This window comes from Molothrus aeneus, chromosome 8, assembly GCF_037042795.1.
Source record: "Molothrus aeneus isolate 106 chromosome 8, BPBGC_Maene_1.0, whole genome shotgun sequence".
NCBI classification, from domain to species: domain Eukaryota; kingdom Metazoa; phylum Chordata; class Aves; order Passeriformes; family Icteridae; genus Molothrus; species Molothrus aeneus.
The window spans coordinates 4105270-4130652 of NC_089653.1; the positions used below are offsets into that span (position 1 = coordinate 4105270).

General features: G+C 48.5%; 1 protein-coding gene across 2 annotated transcripts in view; it reads left to right on the plus strand.

Moving 5' to 3' along the window:
• The window catches only part of PRKG1 (protein kinase cGMP-dependent 1), a 381904-nt gene that overhangs the window by 5786 nt on the left and 350735 nt on the right, over positions 1 to 25383 (plus strand). The window contains exon 1 of one of the 2 annotated variants that reach the window (XM_066554197.1): positions 21597 to 21907. The exons of the other annotated variant lie outside the window; for it this stretch is intronic. Within the exon in view, the coding sequence (XP_066410294.1) occupies positions 21597 to 21907 (311 nt within the window). Of the gene's footprint in view, positions 1 to 21596; positions 21908 to 25383 lie in introns of those variants that run through there. 2 annotated transcript variants of the gene reach the window in all.

Sequence of the window (25383 nt, forward strand, 5' to 3'; positions counted from 1 at the left end):
GGATTATTTTTTTTAATTATAAAAATGATGATTTTTCTGCATGGTTTGGGATGAAAACTTGGAATCTTTGCTGTGTGTTTCTCAGGTCTGCCCTGAGGAAGGGCACACTCTTGCCAAGGGAATGGGGCAGTGCCCATCCCTGGCTGACGCAGGCTCTGTCCCAGCGGCGTCATCCCAAATTCTTCCTTCAGCCTATTTTTAAATGCCTCAAGTCAGGAGGATTTTGGAGCCTCCCTTGGGGCACCAAACCACAGGCCCAGAGATTTCAGGGCAGCTGCCAGATCTCCATGTCCCCCACCTTCCCTCTGCCTGGAGCTCTGCTTCCCAACCCCTGAAAACCGGGTTACATTGGTGGGCTCTAAACCTCAGCTGTGCTGCCAGGCAAGGCCACCAGAAACTGCTTTTCCCTCCTGGATCTTTGGTGTGAGTGGATTTATAAAAATACAAGGAGCTGGGAGCTGGGACTGTGTTGTTTTTCTGCAGCAGCTTGTGGACATCTCTTGGTTTGGAGGAGAAAAAGGGTCCTGTGTCCTTCTTGCTGCTGTGATTTTAAAAGTGGCCCCTGGATGTGGTGGTGTAAAACTGCTTGGCCTCACTTACTCTTCATTTGGCCTCTTTTATAATTTCTGTCAGGTTTTTTTTTAAATCACTTTCTTCAGAATTTTTGTATCCTTTTCTTCAGGATTTTTGTGTCACTTTTGTCAGAATTGTTCTGTCATTTTTGTCCCAACGGTCCCTCAGGATGGAAAAGGTAATTCTCCAGCAAACATCCCCCCGGGTGATGAAATCTTATCAGAGGAAAATGGGATAGAAAGGACTAAAATAAAACTCAGAGTGCCTCTTTCCTAACGAGAAACTTCAGGAAAAAGCCTTCCCAAGGTTTCCACTTGGTTGTGGAGCTGCTGCAGGTCCTGGAAAATCTCTGACAGAGCTTTGGCAAGGGGCTTCCTGAAGGGCTTTCCCCTCTGCTGTGACCTCCTGAGTGGAAAAGATGAGGATTGCTTTTTTTCAAATAGATTTTTGTTTCTGTGTCCTGCTCATGGGTGTTCTCAGAGCATTTTTGTTCCATTAGTAATAAAACCCTGTAGTCACAAATGAGGCAGGAGATGCTAAAAAAGGAGGGAGGGAGGCAGAGCTCAGGCCCATGGGTGGTGGAAGGAGCTGGGAGGATCCTGGGGAACCACAAGGATAAAGGATTGAGATAATTTTAAATTTAAAATTCCATTTTTGGGATTTAATTCATGTTGGGGGGCTGAGCCTGAGCATTGTGGGAATTGCTACAGGAGAGGGGGAAAAGCTCTCCAGTAATGGGATCAAATCTCTTCTGCTTGACTCAAAGGAGGGTAAATAGATTTGGCTGTGATTTTCTTGGTGATTCCTGGTTTTGAGACATTTTAAGGTGTAAAATGGGGTGAAAACATCCATCTCATGGCACTAAATTAATGACAGGCCAGTGGGGTGATGGAAACTCAAACAGCAGCTACAACAGGGGGGAGAAAACAAAGAATTATTTAATATAAAATACCCAGAAGGAAACTGTGCAGGTGGGACACAGGTTCAGGGGAAATACCTTAATATTTGGGGTTCCTGGCACAAAGTTTGTACTAAAGGAGGCTGTGGTTGATTGATTGATTGATTGATTGATTGATTGATTACAGCAAGCACAGCAGAATGGCAATTTTGAGTTGTTTTCATTTACATTTTACTATTTCTTGGGAGTTTCTATAAAATCCTCCCAGGTAAAAATCACCACCAGGATTTAAAGTGACCAACTAGTATAAAAATTCTGCTTTAAAAAAAAATTTTAAAAATCTATTGAGCTGTTTTAATAAGGGATCAGATCCTAAATCTGGGAATTCCATTTTCTATTTATGCATCTGCACTGTATTGCCAATATTTAACTTTTTGTAAACTTTTAAAAAAACTTTTTAAAACTCTTTAATCCATCAATTTCTGAGGAGCTGTGCTCTGTATTATTTTTCCTGTGATGTGTGGAAGTGGGAAGGATGACTGGGAATAATTCCTTGAGACCCCAAAGAACTACAACCAAATCCTCTGAGTGGCTCAACACAGAATTTTGGTAATAATAATAATTGCTTGCAATTATTAAGCCAAAATTCAACTTTTAAAGCCTGGAATTGGTGGGAATAGCAGGAAGTAGTCCCTTAAAAATACATCTCCAAGGTTTGTAAGGAATCTTAGAAGTGATTGTGGAGCAGGGAAAAATGCAGGGAGAGACACCTGGGGAGTTGCTACACTTCCTAAAAATGGATCTTAAAAAAAAATAAATCAGGAAGCTGGAAGGAATAAATACATCCAGTGTCCCCTCTTGCTCCAGCCTATGGGTTTTTTTTTTACATTCATAGGAAAATAAATCTGTGCTTGTAGAAATACAGAAAGGTTCTGAAGGTTTGGAAAGGCAGAGTGGAGAAAATCTGGGGAGGAGCTCTCTGGGAAGGTGGAAAAAACACCAGGAAGTTGCTTTATCTGGGAAAATGTATATAAAATACACATTTTTATATTTATTTAAATACAAGGCTGTATCTCCAAGGTAGTTTTGCTTCCTATCTGCCAGCTCACCCAAACCAGTCAGGGATTCTGCTTTTTCTGCATTTGATGTTTGCCCTTTTCACAAAGCCTTGGGGGCATTTCTGAGGCCATTTCAGCCTGCATAGAGGCAGGAAAAAAAATCCCCAAATCCGCTCTTAGAGGGAAAACTTTCATGGAATGACACTGAGAGTGTATTTTATCAATAGACAGCAGCCCCCTCCTCGGCTACTTTATTTCTGCTCTGCTCTGTCTCAGAAAAGGATTGTTCAATATTAAAAAAAAAATAGAATACTAAACTGAAAGCAGCATGAAAGGTGGTGGTTGTGGGGTTTTTTTCTCCCCCCCATTGATTTTCATGCTGCTTTATGAAATGTGTGTCAAGTAAAGGGTGAAATCTCTGCCTTCCCTTTCATCCCAGAATGCAAGGCTGGGCTCTCCCTGCCAGGAGCACGTTTCTCACTTTGATCTGCAGCTTTATTATCCCACGTCCCATCCAGGGAAAAGGCTGCAGTGCCTTTTGGGAAGCACACTCCAGAGCAGTTGGTCTCCCCTGCAGAAACCTTGACATTTCAGATCTTCTTCCCCACATTCCTCAGCACTGCTGGGGCACAGAGACTTGAAGCTGGATTGAAATTTTTCCCTCCCTCTAAAATAATCACCTTAAAAAGAAGAATTTCAAAGTGTTTTATCTTTTGATAGGAGAATGCTCGTGGCAACTTCAACCAGAAACTTGTTCTTCTGTGGGAAGATGCTGCAAAAATCTGGGTTGAGCTGGTGTGGGCATTATGAATATTACATTTTTTACTCCATTATTCCAAATGTTTGGAGGCAGAAAAGCAAAAAAGGAAGTGGAAGTGGTACTGTGGATCAACTGAAGGCTGGTTTTAGAGTAATTTTGGGGTCTGATTAATCCCTCTTGAGTCTGTGCAGTCAAATCCATCCTAAAGCATCAGCTGCAGAGACCATTTGATTTTGGGACAGTTGTGCCTCACACTCCCAGTTTTTGGCTGGGTTGACCCCTAAATTTTAGTTTCTACTCTGAGATGAAAAGCAGGTACAGCTGATTCCCATCTTTTATGTTGGGCTGGTTGATTTCTGTTTTGGGGAGCCTTCTCCTTCTCTTCTTTCTCCTTGTTTCTCCTTCTCCTTTGTTTTGCTGCCAAATATCCAGTAGCTGAATAAAAATCAACTCTCTTGAAACCAAATGGGAAACACAAGGGGAAACTTGCCATGCAATGATGTCACAAATCTCCCCAGCACTCGTTTCTGTGGTGGCTCCTGCCCGGGCAGCACATGGAAAAATCCCCTGGAGCTGGATTCCCCCAGAGTGACTCCTCTCCTGACCCTGCTCCCAGCCTGTGGCTCCCTGGGAACTGGGAGCAGCAGCTGCTTGTGTGGGTGTTGTGCTCATGGTGTTCACATCGTGGGGGAGAACAGGCAGCTGATGAATCCCTGCATCCCTATTCCAGCCTGCAGAGTAACCCTGACTGGGGAAGGAGATTTCAAATTGCATTTGTGGAGCCTTTCTGGTGGGGCTGGGAGATGCTGGGTGGCAGAGGAGGAATGGGAATCTCAGGGGGTCAGCTTTGCTCATCCAGTGATGGTAAAAATGTTAAACTTTCTGTGCTTAAAGGCACAGACCCACAAGAGAACACCACGACTGACCTAAAGCTGTAGAGAAGATTGCCAAAAATTAATTAATAGCACTGAGATTACAAGTGTGTAGTTAGTTAGAAGTGTGTAATATCACAAAGTAGAAAATTCAGAGTTTAAGGTTTTAGAATAGAAAAATAAATATGAAGCAAGATAGAAATTTTAAGACAAAAGCAAGTTATTCTTCTTTACCTTCTTCTTGGTAAGTTTGACTGATATTTTGTAATTAGACAAAAAAGTCTGCATTGCAAGCTTCAAAAGATGTTATTGAGTTAAAAAAAGAAAATAATCTGTGTCCTTTGAGATAGTTTAGTTTTAAAAGACCTTATAACAACAGATAGTTAGCCATTTTGTGCCTTACTAATGAAAGACTACAAACTCATCGTTATAAAGCTGTTCCACTAATAAAAAAATAAACACCTAAATCCAAACATAAACTACCATTCAAGCACCTTCAATCCCAAACTCAAAAACTGATAATCCAGCCCTGTTTGCAGACGCTCCCTTGCCCTTGGAGGTTTTGTTTGCACGGGTGCATTTCTGTCATTAATAAATTTCCCCTTCCCATCCGGCTCAAAGCCCTGCCCCGGAGCTGCAGGGGAGATTCATTGCGCTAATTGCTCTGCTTTCAGCATCGCTTCCACATTTCCAGCCTGGATCTGTCTCAGCCTCCCGGCCCAGCTGCTCCTCCTGCCCTGGCTCTTTGCTGGCCTTCCCACGCTTCTCCCAAGCGCTTTTCCCTCGCTTTTAACCCTTCCTGTGCCAGGATAAAATCCCCCGGAGCTGGAGATGCTCCCAACGAGCTCGAGTTTGTGACTCAGGCACTTCACACCAGACTTAATTGCATCAATTGCATTGCATGGCTGCAAATGCTTTTTTGAGCCCAGTTTGGAGGTGCTTTAATAAAACCTTGTAAACCCATCCCTATGTTTTCCATAGGATCCTACAGATTGGCATTGTTGTCTGCCTTAATTTTCCCAGCAATTAAATGGAGGCTTGAACATCCCAAAGGATGTGCAGGGTTTGATGTCAGGCTGACACAATTACCTGTGGGGTTTCATTTACCTGCTAAAATCCTGGTGGAGTGTTTGCTGTCCTCTGGCTCTCCAAAATTTTTTTTTTTTTTTTAATTCCAGAACTCAGTGACCCTCTGTCCCACCTTTTATTGAAAATTAAAACCCCCAGTGTGTAAAGACCTGAACCACTCTATTTTCCAGTATTTTGCCTGTCCATAATTATGTTCTGCTCTAAGCTTTATCTCTTCAGGTGCTGACCCATAAGATCATTTTTTAGCCAGTGACTTGCCCAATATTTTCCTTCCTAAGGCAGCTGTGACCATGACTTTACTGCCCCATCAAGTGACTCTTCCTGTCCCCTTCAACTAATGGGAATGTAGTGAGATTTGGGCCATTTTAGTGTGATGGTGATGGGCTGGAGGTTTTTCTTTCCAGCGCTTGCTGCCTTGGCCAAGCTGTGCTAACACATTTAATTATACAAAATTTTATTTTATTTTATTTTATATTTTATTTTAATCTCAGTCTGAGCTGCCTGGCTCTGGGAACAGGGGTGGTTTTTGGCTTGGAGAACACCAGGATTACCCCAAGTCTCTTGCTGAGGACATGAGGACGTTCTGGTGAGGTTTCTTCTGCCCTTTTCTCTCTGCTGGTCCCATCCCAACACTTCTCTCCCCGATCCACATCCTGGGGGGCAGATTTAAGGAGCAGGATTTGAGGGAAAAGCTGAGGTGCTGTTTCAGCCTGCTCCTGCTCACAGCAAAAGCTGCTTGAGCCTGATACTCCCCTAATGAAATCATGGAGGGATTACTGGGATACTCCCAGTGTGGGAGAAGCATTTTCCACTGACATTATCTCAGTTTAGCCTTCAGGCCCGACAGGAGGATAATGGGATAATTACAGCCCAGTTTGATGTGCTCAGGCATCGCTTTCATTACAGACAAATGTTCCTGGAGAAAGGAAATGTCATCCCATTACTGGCTGATCTTTAAAACCTCGAGGTCCTCGCTCATTTTTGCCTTCCCAAATCTGCTTTTCACTCATACACATCCCCAGCCTTACCCAGGGTAGTGGCTGTGGTTATCAGGCTGATAAAGCAGGCCTGGACACTCAAAGAAATGAGAATTTACTGGTCTCCTGTGGTCACCAGTTGGTCTTTGTGAGGTCCCCAGGATGAGGTGAGAGATGAGAATCTGACTCCAAGTTCTCAGAAGGCTGATTTATTATTTTATGATATTATATTAAAAGAAAATGATATACTAAAACTATACTAAAGGAAGAGAAAGGATCCAGACAGAAGGCTAGAAAAGAATGAATAATAAAAACTCGTGACTGACTCCTCAGAGTCCTGACAAAGCTGGACTGGGATTGGTCATTAATTAAAAACAATTCACATGGAACCAATCAAAGATGCACCTGTTGGTGAGCAACCTCCAAACCACATTCCAAGCAATCAGATAATTATTGTTTACATTTCTTTCCTGAGGCTTCTCAGGAGAAAAATCCTGGCGAAGGGATTGTTCAGAAAATATCATGGTGACAGTCTCCAACCAATAAAAGTGTCCAGGAGCTTAAACACAGATTTGTCTTTTTAAGTGGGCTTCTCATTCAGGAGCACTGCAGGGAAAATCAGGCTGGAAATGAGGAGTGGTGGAAATGAGGAGATTTTTTGGGACTTGGAGCTTTGGCGTCTCCCCAGTGAGATCAAGCCCTGTGTGGAATTCTATTGCTCTCCACAACCCCCTGACAGGAGGGGCAGCCAGGGGGTTCAGGTTTCCTCCTGGGGAACAGGGACAGGATGAGGAAATGGCCTCAAGTTGCTCCAGAGGGGTTTTTTATGGGATAGCAGAGAAAATTCCTTCACCAAAAGGGTCCTCAGGCCTTGGTGGAGTCACAGCCCTGGGAGTGTGTCCTGGTGGCCAAGAAGGCCAAGGGCTCCTGGCCTGGGTCAGGAATGGTGTGGCCAGCAGGAGCAGGGAGCTCATTCTGCCCCTGTACCTGGCCCTGCTGAGGGCGCACCTGGAGTGCTGTGCCCAGCTCTGGGCCCTCAGCTTGGGAAGGACCTTGGGATGCTGGAGCCCATCCAGAGGAGGCAACGGGGCTGGAGAGGGGCTGGGAACACAAACCCTGTGAGGAACCACTGAGGGAGCTGGGGGTGCTCAGCCTGGAGAAAAGGAGACTCAGGGGTGACCTTACCACTCTCTACAGCTCCTGAAAGGTGCCTGTGCTCAGCTGGGGCTGGGCTCTTTCTCCAGGCAGCACTGACACAACCAGAGCACACAGCCTTAAACTGCACCAAGGGAAATATAGGTTGGATATTAGGAAGAAGTTTTTTACAGAAAGGGTGATAAAGTTCTGGAATGGCTGCCCAGGGAGGTGGTGGAGTCACCATCCCTGGATGTGTTTAAAACCAGCCTGGATGTGGCACTGGGTGCCAGGGTTTAGTTGAGGAGTTGGGGCTGGGTTGGACTCAATGATCTTGGAGGTCTCTTCCAGCCCAGTGATTCTGTGAATTCTGTGACTCTTCCAAAACTGTGGATGTGGCACTTGGGGACATGGGTTAGAGGTGGCCTTGGCAGTGCTGGGGAATGGTTGGACTTGATCTCAGAGGGGTTTTCCAACCTTTAGGATTCTCTGTGGAGCATGAACCATCCAGCCCTAAAAACACCAGCTTGATGTAAAAGAACTGTCAAACCTGGGCTATTCCTCTGCTTTTTTTTTTTTTTTTTTTTTTTTTTTTTGCAGTCCCACCCTCTCCCTTATTTTTCAGTTTAAAGTAGTTGTTGGTGCAAGAAAAGAAAGGGTTTGGTACCATGTGGGAGAACCAGGGCTGGATTGGGTCTGGTCAGAGCATTAATGGAAATTCAGTGTAAGGCTGAGCTGACAGATGGATTTTATGCCACCTCCCTCCTGGCCATGGCTTCTGGGAGAGAAAGGAGATCTGGGAGAAAAGTGCAGTTTTAACACTTGGATTATTTCAGCTTTATCTTCCACGTGGCTGGAAATTCTTGATGCTTAAGGCAGCAACAGAGCCATGTCTTGGGGTAAAACCCTGACAAAGTGCAGGGAACTGTGGGAAAGAGATTTATAGAAAACTCTTAAAGTTTGATGCAAGGTTCACATAGTGTGTATTTGTATATAAATTTTGAGATAAGAAATACTGACTTAGAAATGTTGTAGAATAATATAGATATGGTTAAGAAAGAAATAGAATTAGAAATAAGTTTTAAAGGATGGTTTTGTAAAGAAGAGTAGATATTCTAGAGAAATAGAACCATGAAAAACGCATTGTAGTAAGAACCATGAGGAGTAATTTTGGATGATTAGTTTTAAAGTATTTACAACATAGTGTGGCAAAAAATAATAAGCTAAAAAATACTTAGAGTGTTGACTTCTGATTGTGATCATGTGAATTATAACATTTGTATTGCCTCAACCTTCTGAAACTGAAATAAAAGTTTTTAAAACACCTCTCAGTTGTCCCATCTCTGAGTCAGAAAAAAGCATAGTCCAGCAGGGGGACAACCCTCAGCTCAACGCTGAGGAAGTGCTTAAAAAAACCTCCCCAAAACCAAATCCAGGGAATAGAGGGAGGGAAAAGCTTCAGAGCCCCCTGGCTTTCCTGGGAATGAACAAACGCTTTCAGCTCTGCCTCCCCACGCCGTGCCCTGGTGAAGGGCCTCACAGAGCAGAGATCTCTTTGCAGAGGCTTGGAATGAGGGCTGTGCTGCCCTGTGGGTAACCACAGCACCCTCCAGCAGCTGCCCTGGCTGGGGGAGGCTGAAAGGCTGCCCTGTTCCCACTCTGGGGTTTTTATCAGGAAGGGTTCCTGGGGGGAAGCTGCCAAACCCCCAAACCCAGTGGGAAGGTGGGGAGAAGCCTCTCCTGTGTGCTGCCATCCAGGGCTTGGCTGTGGAAAATATTTTGGCACAGCTCTTTGGGGCTGGAGGGGATAGGGAGTGGCAGCAGAGACTCCAAGGGGGAAGATTTTGGGATAAACACACTTGTGGAGGAAAAAGCTGGGTGGTTTGGGGGTTTCAGAGCATAAATCTGCTCAGCTGGGGTGGTGATGGGCGCTGGAGGTGGCACTGCTGACCTGCAGCTGCAGGTGGAGATGTGGGTGAGCCTTTCCCAGGGGTTTTGTGCACCTGGATATTTGTCCTTGTTCACAAGAGCTGCCTCATTTCTCATATGGATTCGCCCATCTTCCAGTTCTTGTAAAGCCTTTTGCTGCTCCTCCTAAAATCCCACTTAATATTGAGCATTTAATCAATAATAGCGTCGATCTAATGTAAAATAAGATTTTTATTCTGTTTTTTTTTTTCCATAAGCCCCCTCTGCCCTTGACAAATACCAGCTCCCAGGTATTTGTTTACCTTCTTTCTGTTCTCCTTTCCAGCACATTCCACCAAGGAACCAAAAGGAAAAGGTGATTTCTTTCCCCTCCCAGATTCCTTTGGTGCCAGTGGCATCCCTGATAAATCAATTTCCATGATTTTTTTGGTGTCTGAATGCAACCCCAGCCCACTTTCTCTGCTGTGATGCCTGGGATCTGTGATGCCCAAAACCTGAGTTCACGTTCAAAGGCTTTTCTGATGAAAAGAAATAAAGAATTTAGTTACAAGCGGAGAATATTCCCCTTTCCCCCCTGCTCTTGAGTTGACAATAAACATTGCTTTGCACTGTGAAGATCTGGAAGAACCCAGAATCTGAAGAAGCCATTGCTGGAATTGGGTTGATGAGAGGGAAGTTTAAGGAAAGCCTGAGCTGGGCCTGGTTGGGCAGGGCTTGGCTTTGCCTGCCGGGTCCAATCCTGGCACTGACTGCCTTCTGAAGAACTCCAGGCCATGAATAATTAATACCTGCTGAATTATTCAGCCTGGGTGTGCAGCAGATGAATGCAGGGAGCTGACCAGGCTAGGAATGAGTAATTATGTTAATTAACCCGTGCAGCTCACTGGAGGTGCAATTAAGTTCATCCTTCGGGCCGCTGTGATTTTTCAGGCACAGAAATGAGATGAAATGAAATAAACTAAAGCTGCAGTTACAAGAGGTGGGTTAAACTATGTGGTTTCAATGATCAGCAGATGAGCTGTGCTCTAATTCAGGTGGATTTATGTTCCAGCAGCCCTCTGTTCCTTCAGGGGGAGAAACAGGTACATTTTTTAAAGCTTCAATTGCTGCTCTCTGCAAGAACTTGAAGATGTTTCTGCAGATTTAGTAGTGTGATGTGCCAGTCTCTTTTTATCCCCTGTGTGTTGCTAAAGAGGAAGAAAAATTAAAGAAAAAAATATTTAAAACCCATTAGCATCACGAAATGAGTCCTAATAATGCCCTACAAATGGAAAGCTTAATTTTGCCAACACATCATTTGACATTCAGTGGCCAGCAAAACCTAAGTTTATGTTAAAAGGCTTTTCTGGTGAAAAGAAAAAAAATAATTTATCTACAAGCAGAGAATATTCCCATTTCCCCCCTGCTTTTGGGTTGATAATAAGTATTGCTTTGCACTGTGAAAAACTGGAATAACCCTGCTGGAATTGGGTTCATGAGAGGGAAGTTTAGGAAATGCCTGAGATTTTTCCCAAGCTGACAGGGAAAGGGTTTGCTCTGAGCTTTGCCTCTCATCAAGGAATTACCCAGGTGAGGTGAATTCTCCACTGAAGAGCTCCAAACCTGCTCCAGCTGTGGGTGGTTTGGTGAATCCTTTAAATAGGAGAAGTGACGGGGTAAAAGCCATAGTTTTACCTTCTTTTGGAAGAGCAGAGATGGTAGAATGTGGCTTATCCATGGGCTGGATTTTGGATTTGGGATTCCCACCTTCAATTTCACCTCCTGGTAGGGATTTTATACTACTAAAACATTGGGTACTGGGAGGATTGATTTATCTTTCTGAATTACTTAATCTCCTTGGGTTTGATTTGCTTTTTACAAACTTTATTTGCCCCTTGTCCTGGGAATGTCCTACAAAAATATAGAGAAGCTTATAGAAAACCATATTTAGAAAATATAGAAAATCATATTTACTTAAATGCCCCATCCTAGTGGGGCTCCTGGATTGATTTTCTCCCATAATTTACCCCTCCATGCTCAGCATTTGCTGTTCTGCTGCCCAATCAATACTGATTCTGCTTGGAAATTGCATTCATGGTTTTTAAAATCGGGGTTTGCTTGCAAAGCTTGATTTTATCTGTAGATCTGAGCAGTTTGGGAAGTCAGGGTTTGTTGTGAGGTTTTGGGGAGGTGATGGATTAGCTGCAATTGCAGTGAAATATCTGTGGTATTAGTGTGAGCTATTTAAATTTAATTGACTTTTCTGGGAGTTTACAAGGGAATATAAATGGAGAGTAAAAAGAGCCAGACTTCTGACAATGCAATAATTTAAAATTCAAAGAAGTGAGACAAAAATGTGGCATGTACAGAGGAAATAAACCCCCTTCATTTTCCAGATTGCTCATTGATACTAAACAATAGGGATGGTTTGGGTCTGTGTGTCCTGAATTTTGTGTGCACACTCAAGGTGGTTGGGAGTTGAGCCAGGAATGGATGCAAATCAATGCTTTAAAGTCCATTACTGCATCAAACCATTGATTCCAGCTCACACCAGATCAATCTTTTGCTTCTCTTTAAGGGGGAACACAGAGATGGTATTATTTAAGTTTGGTATTATTTACCATACCACAGGAATGGTAAAGAAAACCCACCCAAAATGTGATGTCTGCAGGCAGAGCTGTTGTCACAGCTCTGAAATAATTTGTTTATTGGGCAAAATGACTATTTAGCAGAAGCAGGCTGTGAGTTTGATTGCTGTAAGGGACCCACAGACATTGCTGTGGGTTTATAAATGCCCATTTTTATATAAATAAGCTCCTTAAGATGCTATGTGTTCACTTTTTGGGGGAGTTGTAGTGGGTAACTCAAAAAAACTTTGATTAAAAAGTTGTGGTAGCCCCTTGCAGAGAAAAGGAATAAACTAAAGTATTAAAGCTGGGCTTGAGCAATAGTATTGCTATTTTTTTAATGAGATGACTATTTTTGGATTTTTATGTTGCATTTTGGTCGCTTTGGGGATGTTTTTTGTTCGGTAGCTTTTCTGTTTCGTTGGGTTTTTCTCGTGATGTCGTCGCCCGCCCGATGTTTGGTGTAGGGCAGCAGAGGGCGGCCTTACTCCTTGTGTTTGTGTTCTCTCCTGCCGAGAGAAACGGGGATAAAAAGCAGGGAAAAAGGGGAAGAAGGTGGGGAATGCTGTGCCTGCCCGAGCTGCGGGCCATGTAAGGCAGCGGAGGTGGCACAGCAGCCGCGTCATGCCCAAAGCAGCGCTGCAAACTCTCTTTGCTGATAGCCCTGCCTTGGGAGCAAAAGGAAAAAAGGAATGGAAAGCAAAAACAAAGCGATTTTTGTGTGTGTGGAAAGGAGCAGGGGTGGTTTGGAAGCAATTGGAAGCCAACTATTTCTTAATTAGAATACATTAAAAATGTTTTTCTAACCTATCAACTTTAAGCACACCGTACTATAAATACTCTCAAACCAATCATCTAAAATCACTCCTCATAAGCCCTACTACATCTTTCATAATTCTATTTCTCTAAAATATCTAGTCCTTTTCTTTACAAAGCTACCTTTTAAAACTTGTTTTTAGTTCTATTTCTCTCTCAACAATGTCTGTCCTATTCCACAGCATTTCTAAGTCAACCTTTCTTATCTCAAAGTTTACATACAGATGCACACTACATAAGCCTTGTGTCAAGCTTTAAAAATTTTCTCCAGATCCATTTCCCACAGTTTGTGGAAGCAGGCTGTGAGCTTGCTCTCCTGCTCAGGGGTCTGGAATGTGTTGCCCTCCTGCTGCACAGTGCAGGGTTTGTGCCTTGTTTTGATCCTTCCTCTTGTGCCAGGGGCTCTGGGGATGGGTTTGGACACGAGGCTTTGTGTGTTGGGATTGCAGAAATTCGGGAAGGGGGAAAGGGCCCTGTTGCCTGAGGTTGCTCAAGGAAAGCAGAGGAGATAAAGCTGCAACACAAAGGGTTCTTGCAGAGAAATCACCTGGTGAAATCTTGCAGAGAAATCGCCAGCAAGGAGGGACCTGGAGCTGCTGGAGAGAGCCCAGAGGAGGCACCAGGATGGGCAGAGGGATGGAGCAGCTCTGCTGGGAGGAAAGGCTGGCACAGCTGGGGCTGCTCACCTGGAGAGGAGAAGCTCTGGGGTGACCAAACTGTGGCCTTGCAGGGCCTGAAGGAGCTACAGGAAACATGGAGAGAGATTGGGGATAAGGGATGGAGTGCCAAGACACAGGGAATGGCTTCAAAATGACAGAGGGCGGGAGTGGATGGGATTCTGGGAAGGAATTGTTCCCTGGCAGGGTGGGCAGGCCCTGGATCCCTGGCAGTGCCCAAGGCCAGGCTGGACACTGGGGCTTGGAGCAGCCTGGGGCAGTGGAAGGTGTCCCTGCCATGGCAGGGGTGGCTCTGGATGGGCTTTGAGGTCCCTTTGGACCCAAACCCTTCTGTGGTCATATAAAGATCAACACCAGCCTGGGAATCTTTCTTTCTCAACCACAGAGAAGCAGACTCAGAACACTTTGCCCTTGCAGCAGCATCACTTTCAAGAGATTGTTCCCTTTGGGCTGGAGGAAGCTCCCAGGAGTTGGTATCACTACTCCCCAGAAGTGACAATTGTGCTGTTTTGCACACAAACCAAAGTTTGGGAGCTGGTGGGGAAGAGGTGCATGGGGGAATCCTCCTGGCATGTTTGAGTTCTCTGCCATGGAGAGGGGTTAAAGCCAGAGGAAAAGCAGCTGGGAATGGAATTGGAGTGAGGAACACCAGGGCAGGTGAGGAGGTGGAGCAGAGGGAGCCCAGCACCTCAGGCAGGGGTTTGGCTGCGGGTCCGCACCAGAAATGGAAAGAAGGAGAGGATAAAAGCTCTGCCCACCCCTGACTCACCCAGGGCACTCAGCTGAGAGGTGTTGGCCGTGCTGAGGAAATCGGGCGAGTGCTGGTCTCTAATGCTCTGATGAGTAGAGCAATCAGTCCCTGCAAACACTGACAGAGAAAACGGTGAATATGAACATTTTACACACTCTGAGAGCCCAACTTGATGGAGTTCCCCCAAGCATAAATAAGAAATCGCTGTAGAAGTCAGTGGAGCGCTGTAAAACCTTTGTGAGGCCTGATGTGTGCCCTGTTTGCAGATCGTGCCTGGGTGATTCACGGATATTTCCTTGGTACTGTAACAAGCCTGGCCCTCCGTGGGGTGCAGCCATTGATTCTGAGCCTTAAATGAACACAGGGCTCAGCTCCTGTGGGCAGAGCTTTTTGGGAAATGTTTTCAGAGAGGAAAGGTTTAGCATTGCTGCAGTTGTGGCCATAAACACCTGTGGATTCCTAAATAAGAGTCTGCTGCTCCAGTGGAATATTTCCAGTTGCTCAGGACGTGCAAAAGTCAAAGATTTCAGGATAATTTCTGCCACAAATCTGTTTTTGAAAAGGAAGGTAACTCTCAGTGCAACTTAAAGAAACAGCAGCCTGTTCTCCAGGCATGTAAACCCCAGATTTAAAATCTATGGTTTGTGTTTATTATTATAAATACCTGAAACAACCAAATAATATTTTTTTTAATAAGCAAGGGAAATTAAACTGATTGTATAAAGAGACAGGGCACTTGTTCTCAATGCATCATGAAATAATGGTAACACACTGGTTATTTTCATATCGGGGGAGCGGAATTTGTGTTTATTTCTAATCCAATTTCAAATATAAATGAATTGTTTTGAAGGCTGGATAAATCAACCCAGCAGACCAAGACAATTATGGGAGGTGAGTGGTGCATTACTGGCGAGGAGAGATAAGAAAACTGCAGGGTCTGAAGGGGTGAGCAGAGGGAGCACCCAGAATTGCAAATGCTCGGGGCTGCTGAGATGTTTGTCACTGTGAAACCCCCAAAGTGAGGGAATGGCATCAAACAGCCTCAAAATGAGGCTGGAAAAATGAGCTGTTATCCTTTAATATAATTTGGGAGGGGGATAGAATGAGCTTCTTGCTGTTCTCACCTTCCTGAGGGTTTTGCTTTCCACCTCTTGCAGCCAGAGCACTGTGATTAAAGCAATGAGGGAGGTGCAGGTCAGAGAGGGGAAAAGCTGAGACTGAGGAGTTCAGCTGTGCTCGTGCTGTGTTTTAAAAGGAAACAGAGAAGAATTGTAGCTGTCTGGTGGAAGAAATCTCTTTTTTTGGTGAGCCCAAGTTTTTCCCAGCACCTGACAAAGAGCAGTGCTCTGGCAGAGTTGGGATTGTTCAGCCTGGGGAGGAGAAGCTTTGGGGTGACCTCACTGTGGCCTTCCAGTGTCTGGAGGAGCTACAGGAAATGTGGAGAGAGACTCTGAACAAGGGATGGAGGGGCAGGACACAGGGAATGGCTTCCCAGTGCCAGAGGGCAGGGCTGGATGGGATATTGGGAAGGAGTTGGGCAGGCCCTGGCACAGGGTGCCCAGAGCAGCTGGGGCTGCCCCTGGATCCCTGGCAGTGCCCAAGGCCAGGCTGGACAGGGCTTGGAGCAGCCTGGGACAATGGAAGGTGTCCCTGCCTGTGGTAGGTGGTAAAATGAGCTGAGATTTAAGATCCCTTTGAACCCAAACACTTCTGTGATTCCAAGGGTGCCCTGGGAATGGTTGTTGCTCATTGGAGTCCCAGGTAAAGCCAAGCCCAGAGGTGATTTCACATGGAGAAGGTGTGGAAGAGATGCACTCCAAGGAGGAATGTGTGGGGGGCAGTGAATGTCACAGGGTCACTGAGCACAGGCTGTCCCCAGCGTTCAGCTCTGCCTGATGAGAGGTGGAAGGAAGCTGGCCTGGCTGTCCCTGTGGAAACCAGGCCCAGCACATGGCTCCCACCTTCCTTCAACTGCTGCAGCCTCCCCCAGTCCAACAGAGATGTGTGTGGGAGCACAATGAACCTGTTTTCCCAGCAACATCAACTGAGTTGATGTTTTTTACAGACTTCACCTCCGTTGCATCCTGGATCTCATGGCTCCACGACTAAATCTGCTTCCCTGCATTTCATTTAATTGGTCCCTGGGTTCATTTGCTGGTTGCTTATGGCTGAAAGCAAATGGAAAACTGCATTTCCAGGGCCTGCCTTGTCTAAATGCTGCTTTTTGCTCTACATAGGCAGTGCCCTGGGACTGCTGGGAGAAGCAGGGCATGGGCACTGTCTGATTGTGGTAACTGCAAAGAGCACTGAGTGTTTATTTTGGCAGCTTGCAGAAGAAATTTCTACTTAAGCTGAGCCTAAGGAGACTTCTTAAGGCAGCTGAATCATTTAGAACTGGTTTCTGGCTTAATTCAGCCCAGAGGAAGAAGTGTTTAAGCTCTGCCTGTGTGTGATCTTGCTGGGCAGTCCAGCCTTTCCTGGGACCTGGGAAAAATGAACACTTGAGGTGTGTCTGGAGAGGAGGGATCAGGATTGTGGCACTGGTTCCTTCAGGAGGGGTTGAGATCATGTGTGTGGTCCTTCCTGGAGAAAGCCTGGCCCCAAGAAGTCATTCAGGCTGAGGATGTGAGAAATGCTCCCAGGAATCCCACAGCATTCCCTTAACCCTGCAGGGCTGTGGGGACACACAGCCACCATGTGCACCCAGCTGGAGGGGTGAACTGCTGAAAAATCCAATTTTCTGTGTGGTCATGGGAGAAAATCTTCCTGCTTTTTGGAGGGCAGAGGTTTCTGTAGATGTGTGGCCAGAGATGGTGGCAATAGGGTGTTGTCAGTGGGGAGAAGAACTCAGAGGGATGGTTTTGGTTGCTCTGATGGAAGGAAGAAGCTTTGAAGGGTTTATTGAACTCGTGGCTACAGAGAATTATTTTCTGGTGACATTTTTCTCTAGAGCTGGTAATGAGATGAGTGATACTGGTGTTGTTTCAGCTCTGCAGCCCACCCAGCAGGAAGCACAGCCCAGGCTTTGCTCCAGCCTGCAAAAACAACGAGGGGAGGGAGATCTCTCACCTTGCACTGACAGGAGGTGCTTTGTGCCATCCATCTCCTCCTTCCAGGCCAAGAGCCCACCAAGGAGAATTTAAATCTTCAATGTGCCTGAAACCACTGTGTTCCTGGAGAATCCTCTGCTATTCCATGCTCCCAATATCTCCTCCTTGGGTTTTGCATGGCACAAACATTCATTTTGGTGTTCTGTGTGTCCCTAATGTGATATAAAAAGCTAAATGCATTACAACTGCAGAACAGCACATTGTTATTTTTTCCTTCGACTTCTTCTGCAGCGAGCAATTTTTTGTTCCATTAATAAGCCTTGTGGTATTTTTCTTTTCCTTCTCATGCACTCTACCCCAGATTCATCCTGAGAGGATTTCCTGGAATGGCTGCATGCTCTTCACACTTCTCCATGTTTCACACTGAGCATGGGAAGAACTGATGCCCTAAAGGAAAGTCACCAGGATAATCCAGTTCAGGTGTTGATCTGACTGCCAGCATGGAGGAATCAGTGGGGTTTGAATGACAGTGTTCAGAGCTGGACATCTCCATCCATTTGTGGGGAGGAGCAAATGGCTTTCAGTTTTGTTTTACAGGCTCTGGAAAGGACCAAAATAGGGAGGAGGAGCATCCAGTGTCATGAGAAAATAGGTTTTGTTTTCCTAGAGAAAAGAGGCTGAAGCACTCCCCAGATGTTCAGTTCCTGCTCCTTGGTCTTGGCAAGGCTGCTCTGCCAGAGTAATTTCAGCTTCATCCCCATCCCTGGGGGCTGAATTAGTTCCCAGGTGCCCTCTATAAATCTGTAGGGCCCTGTGGCCCCAGAAGGAGCTGCCAGAGGTGCTTTGGGGCAGAAGGAATGGCCAGATGTGCCTTAGGGAGGAGTCAGGTGTGCCTGTGTTTCAGTAGGTGGCACTCCTTGCCCTGCCTTGGGGACTGCCATGGATTTTGGGGACGTGGTGGAATAGCAGGAGGCATCCCATGGATGAGATGGGGGGAGTCTCAGGTGTGACCACACGTCGAGGTGCTTTTTGCAAGGGTTCAGCTGCTGTGCTGCCTCCCTCGAAATTTTCCTGTATTTTTGTAGCTCCTTCTCATCATAAAGGTGTTGCTGTGACTGTGCAGGTAGGGCAGGGATTTGGTTGTGTACCCGTGGAGGGCAGAGCCCTGCAGGTCACAGAGCTTCCCAAAGCTGTACCAGCAGGATAATCCAGCACAAAATCCAGCTGGTTCAACTTTCTGCCATGGGCTGATCTGCTCCTGCAGATCTTTTGGGTAAAGAGTGGAGTGGATTAGGCAGGGCACAAACACCACATCCAGGAGGAGGAAGATGTTTATGTATGTGGTCAGTGGTGCATGTCCAGCCTCTCTGTCCCTGCTGTCCTGGCTGGCTGGAGCAAGGTGACATTTTCCTGTCAGGGATCGTGCCAGCTCCCTGAGCCCTGTCTTGGGAATCCAGGGAGGTGTTTGCAGGATAGGCAGTGCTCAAATCCAGCTTCAGCTTGAAAAATGGCAGCTGAGTGGGTGCATTTGGTGACAGATGATCCCTGAAAGGGTTCAGAAGCAGAAGGTATCAGAACCCCGGAGCTGTGCAGAGAGGAAATATTGTGAGTGCAGCAGAGAGGAGAGCCATCCCTGCTCTGATTCCCACCAGCCAGCCCTGGTGTGCCATGCTCTGGGGGGGGGCAGATCTCTGCAGATGCTCTTTTTTTTGGGCTTCCCACTCGACATCCAGGCACATTCTGGCAGTGGAGGGAGCAGGGAAAGGCTTTGGGAAGGTTTCCTTTAGCTGTGAGCAGCTTCACCCAACACCAAGCCAGTTGGTGCATTCCTGCCATTCTTCTCCCTAAAGCTGTTTCTTTCCATTCCCTGGATCAAGCAGACAAAGCAGCTGCTCTGTTGAGCCTGAGATCCATTTATTTATTTATTTGTTTTATTGGGAGCTTTAAATCAAAAGGGATGGGACCATAGGATTTATTTTTGTTGGAGTGGGGCAGTACCCTGAGATCACACAGCAGGATCTGTGCTGCCCACTGCAGGTTTCTGTGCTCTGGCTTCTTTGGGAGAGCAGGGAATAGCCAGGGATAGGCAATTACAGGCTGTCTCTCCATGGCAGAGCTCTGCTGTAGGCTTCTAAAGCCCTTGGGCTGCTTTGGCCTCATCTTTAAACACTGGCCTTGGGGCTTGACAGCTGCTGGTTATGGTCCCAAATCTAAAACTGGACCATAAAAATCTCTATTGAGACTCCCAAGGGTCTAATGAAAATCTGCTTCCTACCTGGAGATAAATATATATTTTAGGTACACTCAGCTAAATTCCTTGACAGCTTTATGTGCCATAATTTCACATGTTTTTCTGTGGATCCTTTCTGTTCTGGAGCACTGTTGTCTCAGTCCCAGGCTGTGCCCCTCTCACCTATTATTTTACTGCTTGTCACTGAGAAATTATGCAGCAGTTTTCTTCAGGGCTGTGGTTCTTTTGAAGCCTGGTGGGCTTCAGGTAACTGTATCACCTCTCCCTCCTGCAGATTTCACTTCTGCAGGGAGAAAAGCAATAAAAATTACAGCGTGTTGGCTGAACGCTGTTAAAATATTTTATTTATCACTGATTCCCAGTTTGTAGGCAGCAGGAATGCATCTGTTTAATGCCTGTTGTCTTTAAAATGGAAATGTTCAGCAGATAGCTGGTACTTTTGTTCCCAGTGAGTTATGTGAGATGGAAATAGTAAAAAATGCTGTCTGGACTTAAACCTGTGGAAACAACTGGGGGACTTTGCTTTGTGCCTGGCACAAATGTGTCAAGGGGATTGAAAACTGAAGAGTTTTGCACAACCCAAATTTTTCCCCCCTTTCCATGTACATCTCAAACAATGCAGGATCAAATGCACAAAAAACCTGCAAAGCCTCGTGTCTGTGAGCAGAGGCCAGGCCCTTTCCAGCAACAGTGTGGAGCAGGGAGCACTTCTAATTCCTCATCTGTTCTCTTTTATAACTTTATAAAATAAGACTAGCTGCAGGTTGAAAGCTGGAGCCAGCGTGTAACAGGGTGGGGAAAAAAGGGCGAGACCAAAGGAGCTCAGCCCCATAAGCAGGGACTGATGTCTGGCACTCCCAGCTCATGCCTGGCATGGGAGGTCTAGACAGAAACACAAAAAATACACTCAGGGCTGCATCCTCCTCTTCCTCCTCAAATCAAACTCCCCAAGAGGGAACCAGAAACAGCTGCTGGAAACCTCTGAGCATGAAACTGTGCCAGTGCCCCAGTGCTGCAGAAGCTTTTGTGAGGTTCCTGCGCTCTGAGGCTTTCATCACTGGCTCCTCCAGGCTGGATGATTTGACCAGGAACCCCCCAAACAGCTCAGAGCCCCCTGTTTGTTCCCCAGAGAGCCAAGGCTGGAGCTGTGCTCTCAGCGTGAGCATCACTGGCCTTTCAGCACCTGGCAAATGGAAGAACCCACAATCATTTGGCACCAAGGACTTGGCCACTGTGGCTCATTTGTTTGATTTTGTTATTTCTGTGCTGCAGCTCTGTGGGCTGTATGGCAGAGGTAAGGCTACACAGAAAACCTGAGTGCATGAAGGAAAACCCTGCACTCTGGGGAATCTGATTGGTTTGGTACGGCAGAAACTTCGGCTTTCACATGGGTTTGTGGGCCAGGCAGAAAATCTCCCAGATTTTAAGTTAGGTTTTTTTTTTTCTCAGCGCTCTGAAAGCCAGATGCCCTGCCTCCAGGCTTTTTCAGCGCAGACAGACTTGACCGATATTCCCGTGAAAATCTGGGTTTTTGGAGCCCGGAGCTTGCTGAAGCTTGAGGAGGAGCCATGCCAGACGCTGGCTTGTGAGAAAACAACACAACCCGGCTCTTTAAAAGCAAAGTAAAGGGGGGATAAGTTCTTTAAGGAGAAGCGGCACCTTGAGCGGAGCGGAGGGAGGGAGGGGAGCAGCACGGGAGGTGTGCGCGGCTCGGAGCGCAGCCCAAGGCCGGGAGGGCAGGCACCGCTCGCTGCTCCCGGCCCCTTCCCTCCGTGCTCGGCAGCCCGCGGGGCGTGGGCGGCGCGGGGCGCGGCGGGGCCGGCGGGAGGGAGCGGGGCGAGCATGTGCATCCTCCCCGCCGCCCCTGCCTCCCTCCCGCCGCCCGCCCGCCTCCCCTCCCTCCCCGCTCGCCGCCGCGGGTGTGTGTGTGTGTCTCGGCTCCCTCGGCAGCCCGGCCTGACGCAGGCGGATCCACATCGCCCCTGACAACACCCCGGCTCCGGAGCGCCGTGCCGGGGGTCCGGCTGCGGCGGCCCCGCGGGGCCGGGCCGAGCCCAGGGGGGCGGCGGGGGCCGGGGTGGCCCGAGCGAGGGGAGGCGGCCCCGGCGGGGGAAAGTTGCCCGGAGCGGCGAGGGGCGAGCGCGGCGGCAGGACCATGGGCACTTTGCGGGATTTACAGTACGCGCTGCAGGAGAAGATCGAGGAGCTGCGGCAGCGGGATGCGCTCATCGACGAGCTGGAGCTGGAGTTGGACCAGAAGGACGAACTGATCCAGAAGCTGCAGAACGAGCTGGACAAGTACCGCTCGGTGATCCGGCCCGCCACGCAGCAGGCGCAGCAGCAAAGCGCCGGCACCTTGCAGGGCGAGCAGCGGACCAAGCGCCAGGCGATCTCGGCCGAGCCCACCGCTTTCGACATCCAGGATCTCAGCCACGTCACCCTCCCCTTCTACCCCAAGAGCCCGCAGTAAGCAGGGGGTCACCCCGCCGCCCAGCCTCCCCTCTCTCCTCCATCCCGCTCCATCCCCGGCCTCGCCGCCGCCCGCCGGGCAGGGACCGGAGCGGAGCGCGGCATTCCCGCATCCCGCATCCTCCCCGGGTGGCCCCGCGGGGTGGGAAAGTTGCGAGCGCTGAGGGGGAAGAGCGGCAGGAGTGAGCGCCGAGGTGCCGGCAGAGCGGGACGCGCCCGTCCCGGCTGCCACATCCCTCCGGGGCACGGGATCGTGTCCTGGGCATGGAGGCTTTATCGCTGCGGGAGGGAGCGGGAGGAACCCGGGGCTCGCCGCGGGACCCCGCAGGGAGACATTCCCAGCTGGGAAACTTGGAGCCCGGCGGGATGCGGTGCCCGGCTCTGCGGGCGGGGGCTGGTGTTTTGGGGAGGGGGGTTCGGCAGAAGCAGGAGCTTGTTGCGGTGTCCTGGTGCGCCGGAGGGTGTGCGGGGGACTGGGAAAGTTGCGGGATCCTCAGGTGCCGGCGCGCCGAGGGATGCGCTGCCCCGGTTTCACACCTGCAGCAGATTAGGGAAATTAGAGCGCCTTAATGGGGGAGCGGAGCCCTCCCTCGCTCGGTGTCTTCTCCTGGCCGGTACATTGCCGTGCCTTCGGTTCAGCGCTCCTCAAGGGATAAAAAGGGAGCAGGGAAGAGGTGATGAGCGGATGCTCGCCGCGCTGGGCTCCGTGTGCGGGGCCGGGGCGCAACCTCCCCGTCGATGGGCAAACCTGCCTCCCCTCCGCGGCCGGCATCTTCCTCCTATGAGGAATTCCTCGGGATGATAACCGGGAGCGCTGGCGGATCCCCGGAGCCATCCCGTTAGTGGGGAGCGTGTGCGCCGGGTGGGCTCCGGGATGTGGGGACTGAGCGGACGGTGCCCGGGGCACAGGGATGGTTCTCGGGCAGGGATGGCGGGACACGGGGCACGGGACCCTGCCGGAGTGTCCCCTGAGGGCCCGTGGCGGGGCTGGCCCCGCTCCCCGCGCAGCCTCATCCCTTTCCCGCCGCCATGGCGGGCCCCGCCGTCTCCAGGCAACTGCCCGCCCTCAGGGCGGCCGCCATGGCGGGACCCCGCCGGGCCGGGCCGTGTGTGCTCCTCCTGCCGCCCCGCCGCTTCCCATTCCCGCTCCCATCCCCACATTCCTGTTCCCGCCCCCCATTCCCACCGCCACAGATATTTTGTCCTTTTAAGGTCGTTCTGAAGGGATGTCATGGGAGGAACGGCGGTGGCGCGTGAAATGCTTCCCCTCCAGCCCCCAAGACGAATAAAACACCCAAAAAGTGATCAGGGGGGCACAGGGATGGCTGTGAAATCCCTGGGGTGTGTGATAAACATCCACACATCCCACAGTGTTAATTTCCTCAGGGAATTCAAAGCCCCACACGTGTCGGTTTCCTGGTCGGCGTCGCTGCCCCTCGGCGCTCCTGAAGTGCAAATGGAGCTCCCAGAACTCCGGGAAGCGCCGCAGTTTCCAGCAGAGCGAGTCCGCAGCCTCTGCCGTACCCACTGGAATGTGTAGGAAAAGCCTTGCATGAACGTTTTCCAGCTGGGATTTTAGGCGCTCCTTGCGTAAATGCAGCCCTGCGGTCTGGCGTGGGGTGTAATGCCCAACTCCTTTGAGGGGTTGTTTCGTATTGATCATCCGTGGCCAATGCTTCTAATATTATTTACAATGTTCGAGTCAACTTGTGGCTGCAGGTTGTGATTGCTCAGGTGGGGTTTGGAGCAGCCCGGGATAGTGGAAGGCGTCCCTGCCCAAGGCAGGAGGCTGGAATGAGAGAAGGTTTAGGGTCCCTTCCAACCCAGATTGGTCTGTGATTACAGGAAAAGATCCTTGCTAATGATTTCAGGAATGTACTTGGCTCTGGGCAGTGTTGAGTGCTCTGTGTCAGCTTTAAGAGCCCAGTGGCCAAGATAACTCATGGTGGTGGTGAGGACCTGGAAATGACAAAATCTGCACAAAAGGGTTGGGTTTTTTCCCCCCCGTTCATGCTGAATCTCAGTGACTCTTGAGGTGATGGCACCCAGCCTTTGGTTTTGTCAAGCCACCAGGAAGGGTTCAAGAGGCAGGTGGATGTGGCACTTGGGGATGTTGGTTAGTGGTGGCCTTGGCAGTGCTGGGAGAATGGTTGGACTGGATGATTTTAGAGTGGTTTTCCAACCAAGATGATTCTAAAGTAGCCTCTGGGTTTGGTTTTTTTTGTAGTTAGGTGGTGCTGGATTTGCTCTCCTGCTCTGGCAGAGGTGGCTGGAGATTGGTAGGGTCAATAGCAGCAGAAAATCTGTGGGAACTGAATTATCATGAGGGTCATGTAGGTACTTGAGGGTCTGTGGTGGTGGAAGCTGTTGTGATGCCACACAGAAGATTCTGGGTTATAGAGTGGCTGAACTCTGAATGAGTGTAAGAGAGCTGGAGAGGGACTGGGGACAGGACACAGGGAATGGCTTCCCAGTGCCAGAGGGCAGGGCTGGATGGGATCTTGGGAATGAGGAATTGTTCCCTGGCAGGGTGGGCAGGCCCTGGCACAGGGTGCCCAGAGCAGCTGGGGCTGCCCCTGCATCCCTGGCAGTGCCCAAGGCCAGGCTGGACACTGGGGCTGGGAGCAGCCTGGGACAGGGGAAGGTGTCCCGGCCAGGAGGTGGAACTGGATGGGCTTTAAGATCTCTTCCAACCCAAACCATTCTGGGATTCTATGAATGGCTTTCAAAATATGAAAGTAAATTTAATTGCCCTGTGTGGACAAATACTATTCAATCTGCAGGATCTTCCCTTACACACACATCTTCCCTCCAATTAAGGATGCATATGGTTAAATAAAATTGCTTTTTCAGAGCTGTAAGAGTTGGAGTTGCTCTTGGAGGGTTGGGCTTGTTTTGCCTCTGCAATGTTTTTAAAAGTGAAACAGGACTTTGTGGGCTGACTTGAGGAGCTGAAATCCATGGAGGGACACTTCCAGCCATGCAGCCATTTTCTCCTGAGTTATGAGTGAGAGGAATTGGGCATTAGCATCTTTATCAGTCTCCTTGTCCAAGAAGCCAGTTATTTAGAATAGAAGCCAGTTATTTAGAATAGAAGCCAGTTATTTAAAATAAGTGGCCTTTTTTCCCCCTCCCCCTCACAAAGGACATAACTTGCCAGAAGTGACCGAGTAAGAGGGCAGGAAGCTGGCTGGTTTTCTGCGGCACAAAAAATGCCGTGACAGATCGTTCTCTCCTCTTCGTCTTCCTAAATTGCTGCTCTTGTTTGTTTTTCCACACCTTTGACCTCTTGCAGGGTGTATCCTGGCTGCTAACAGCCTGTCAGCACCGAGGGAATACTGGGAGACCGAGTTTGTACCAACTGCCTTTGCACTTTAAACTCTTCAGAGCAGACAAGCAGAGAGAAGCCTTTTCAACCAGCAAAGCTGCAACTCTTCCCTTTCCCTGCCTCCTTCTTGCCATGGGAAAATACC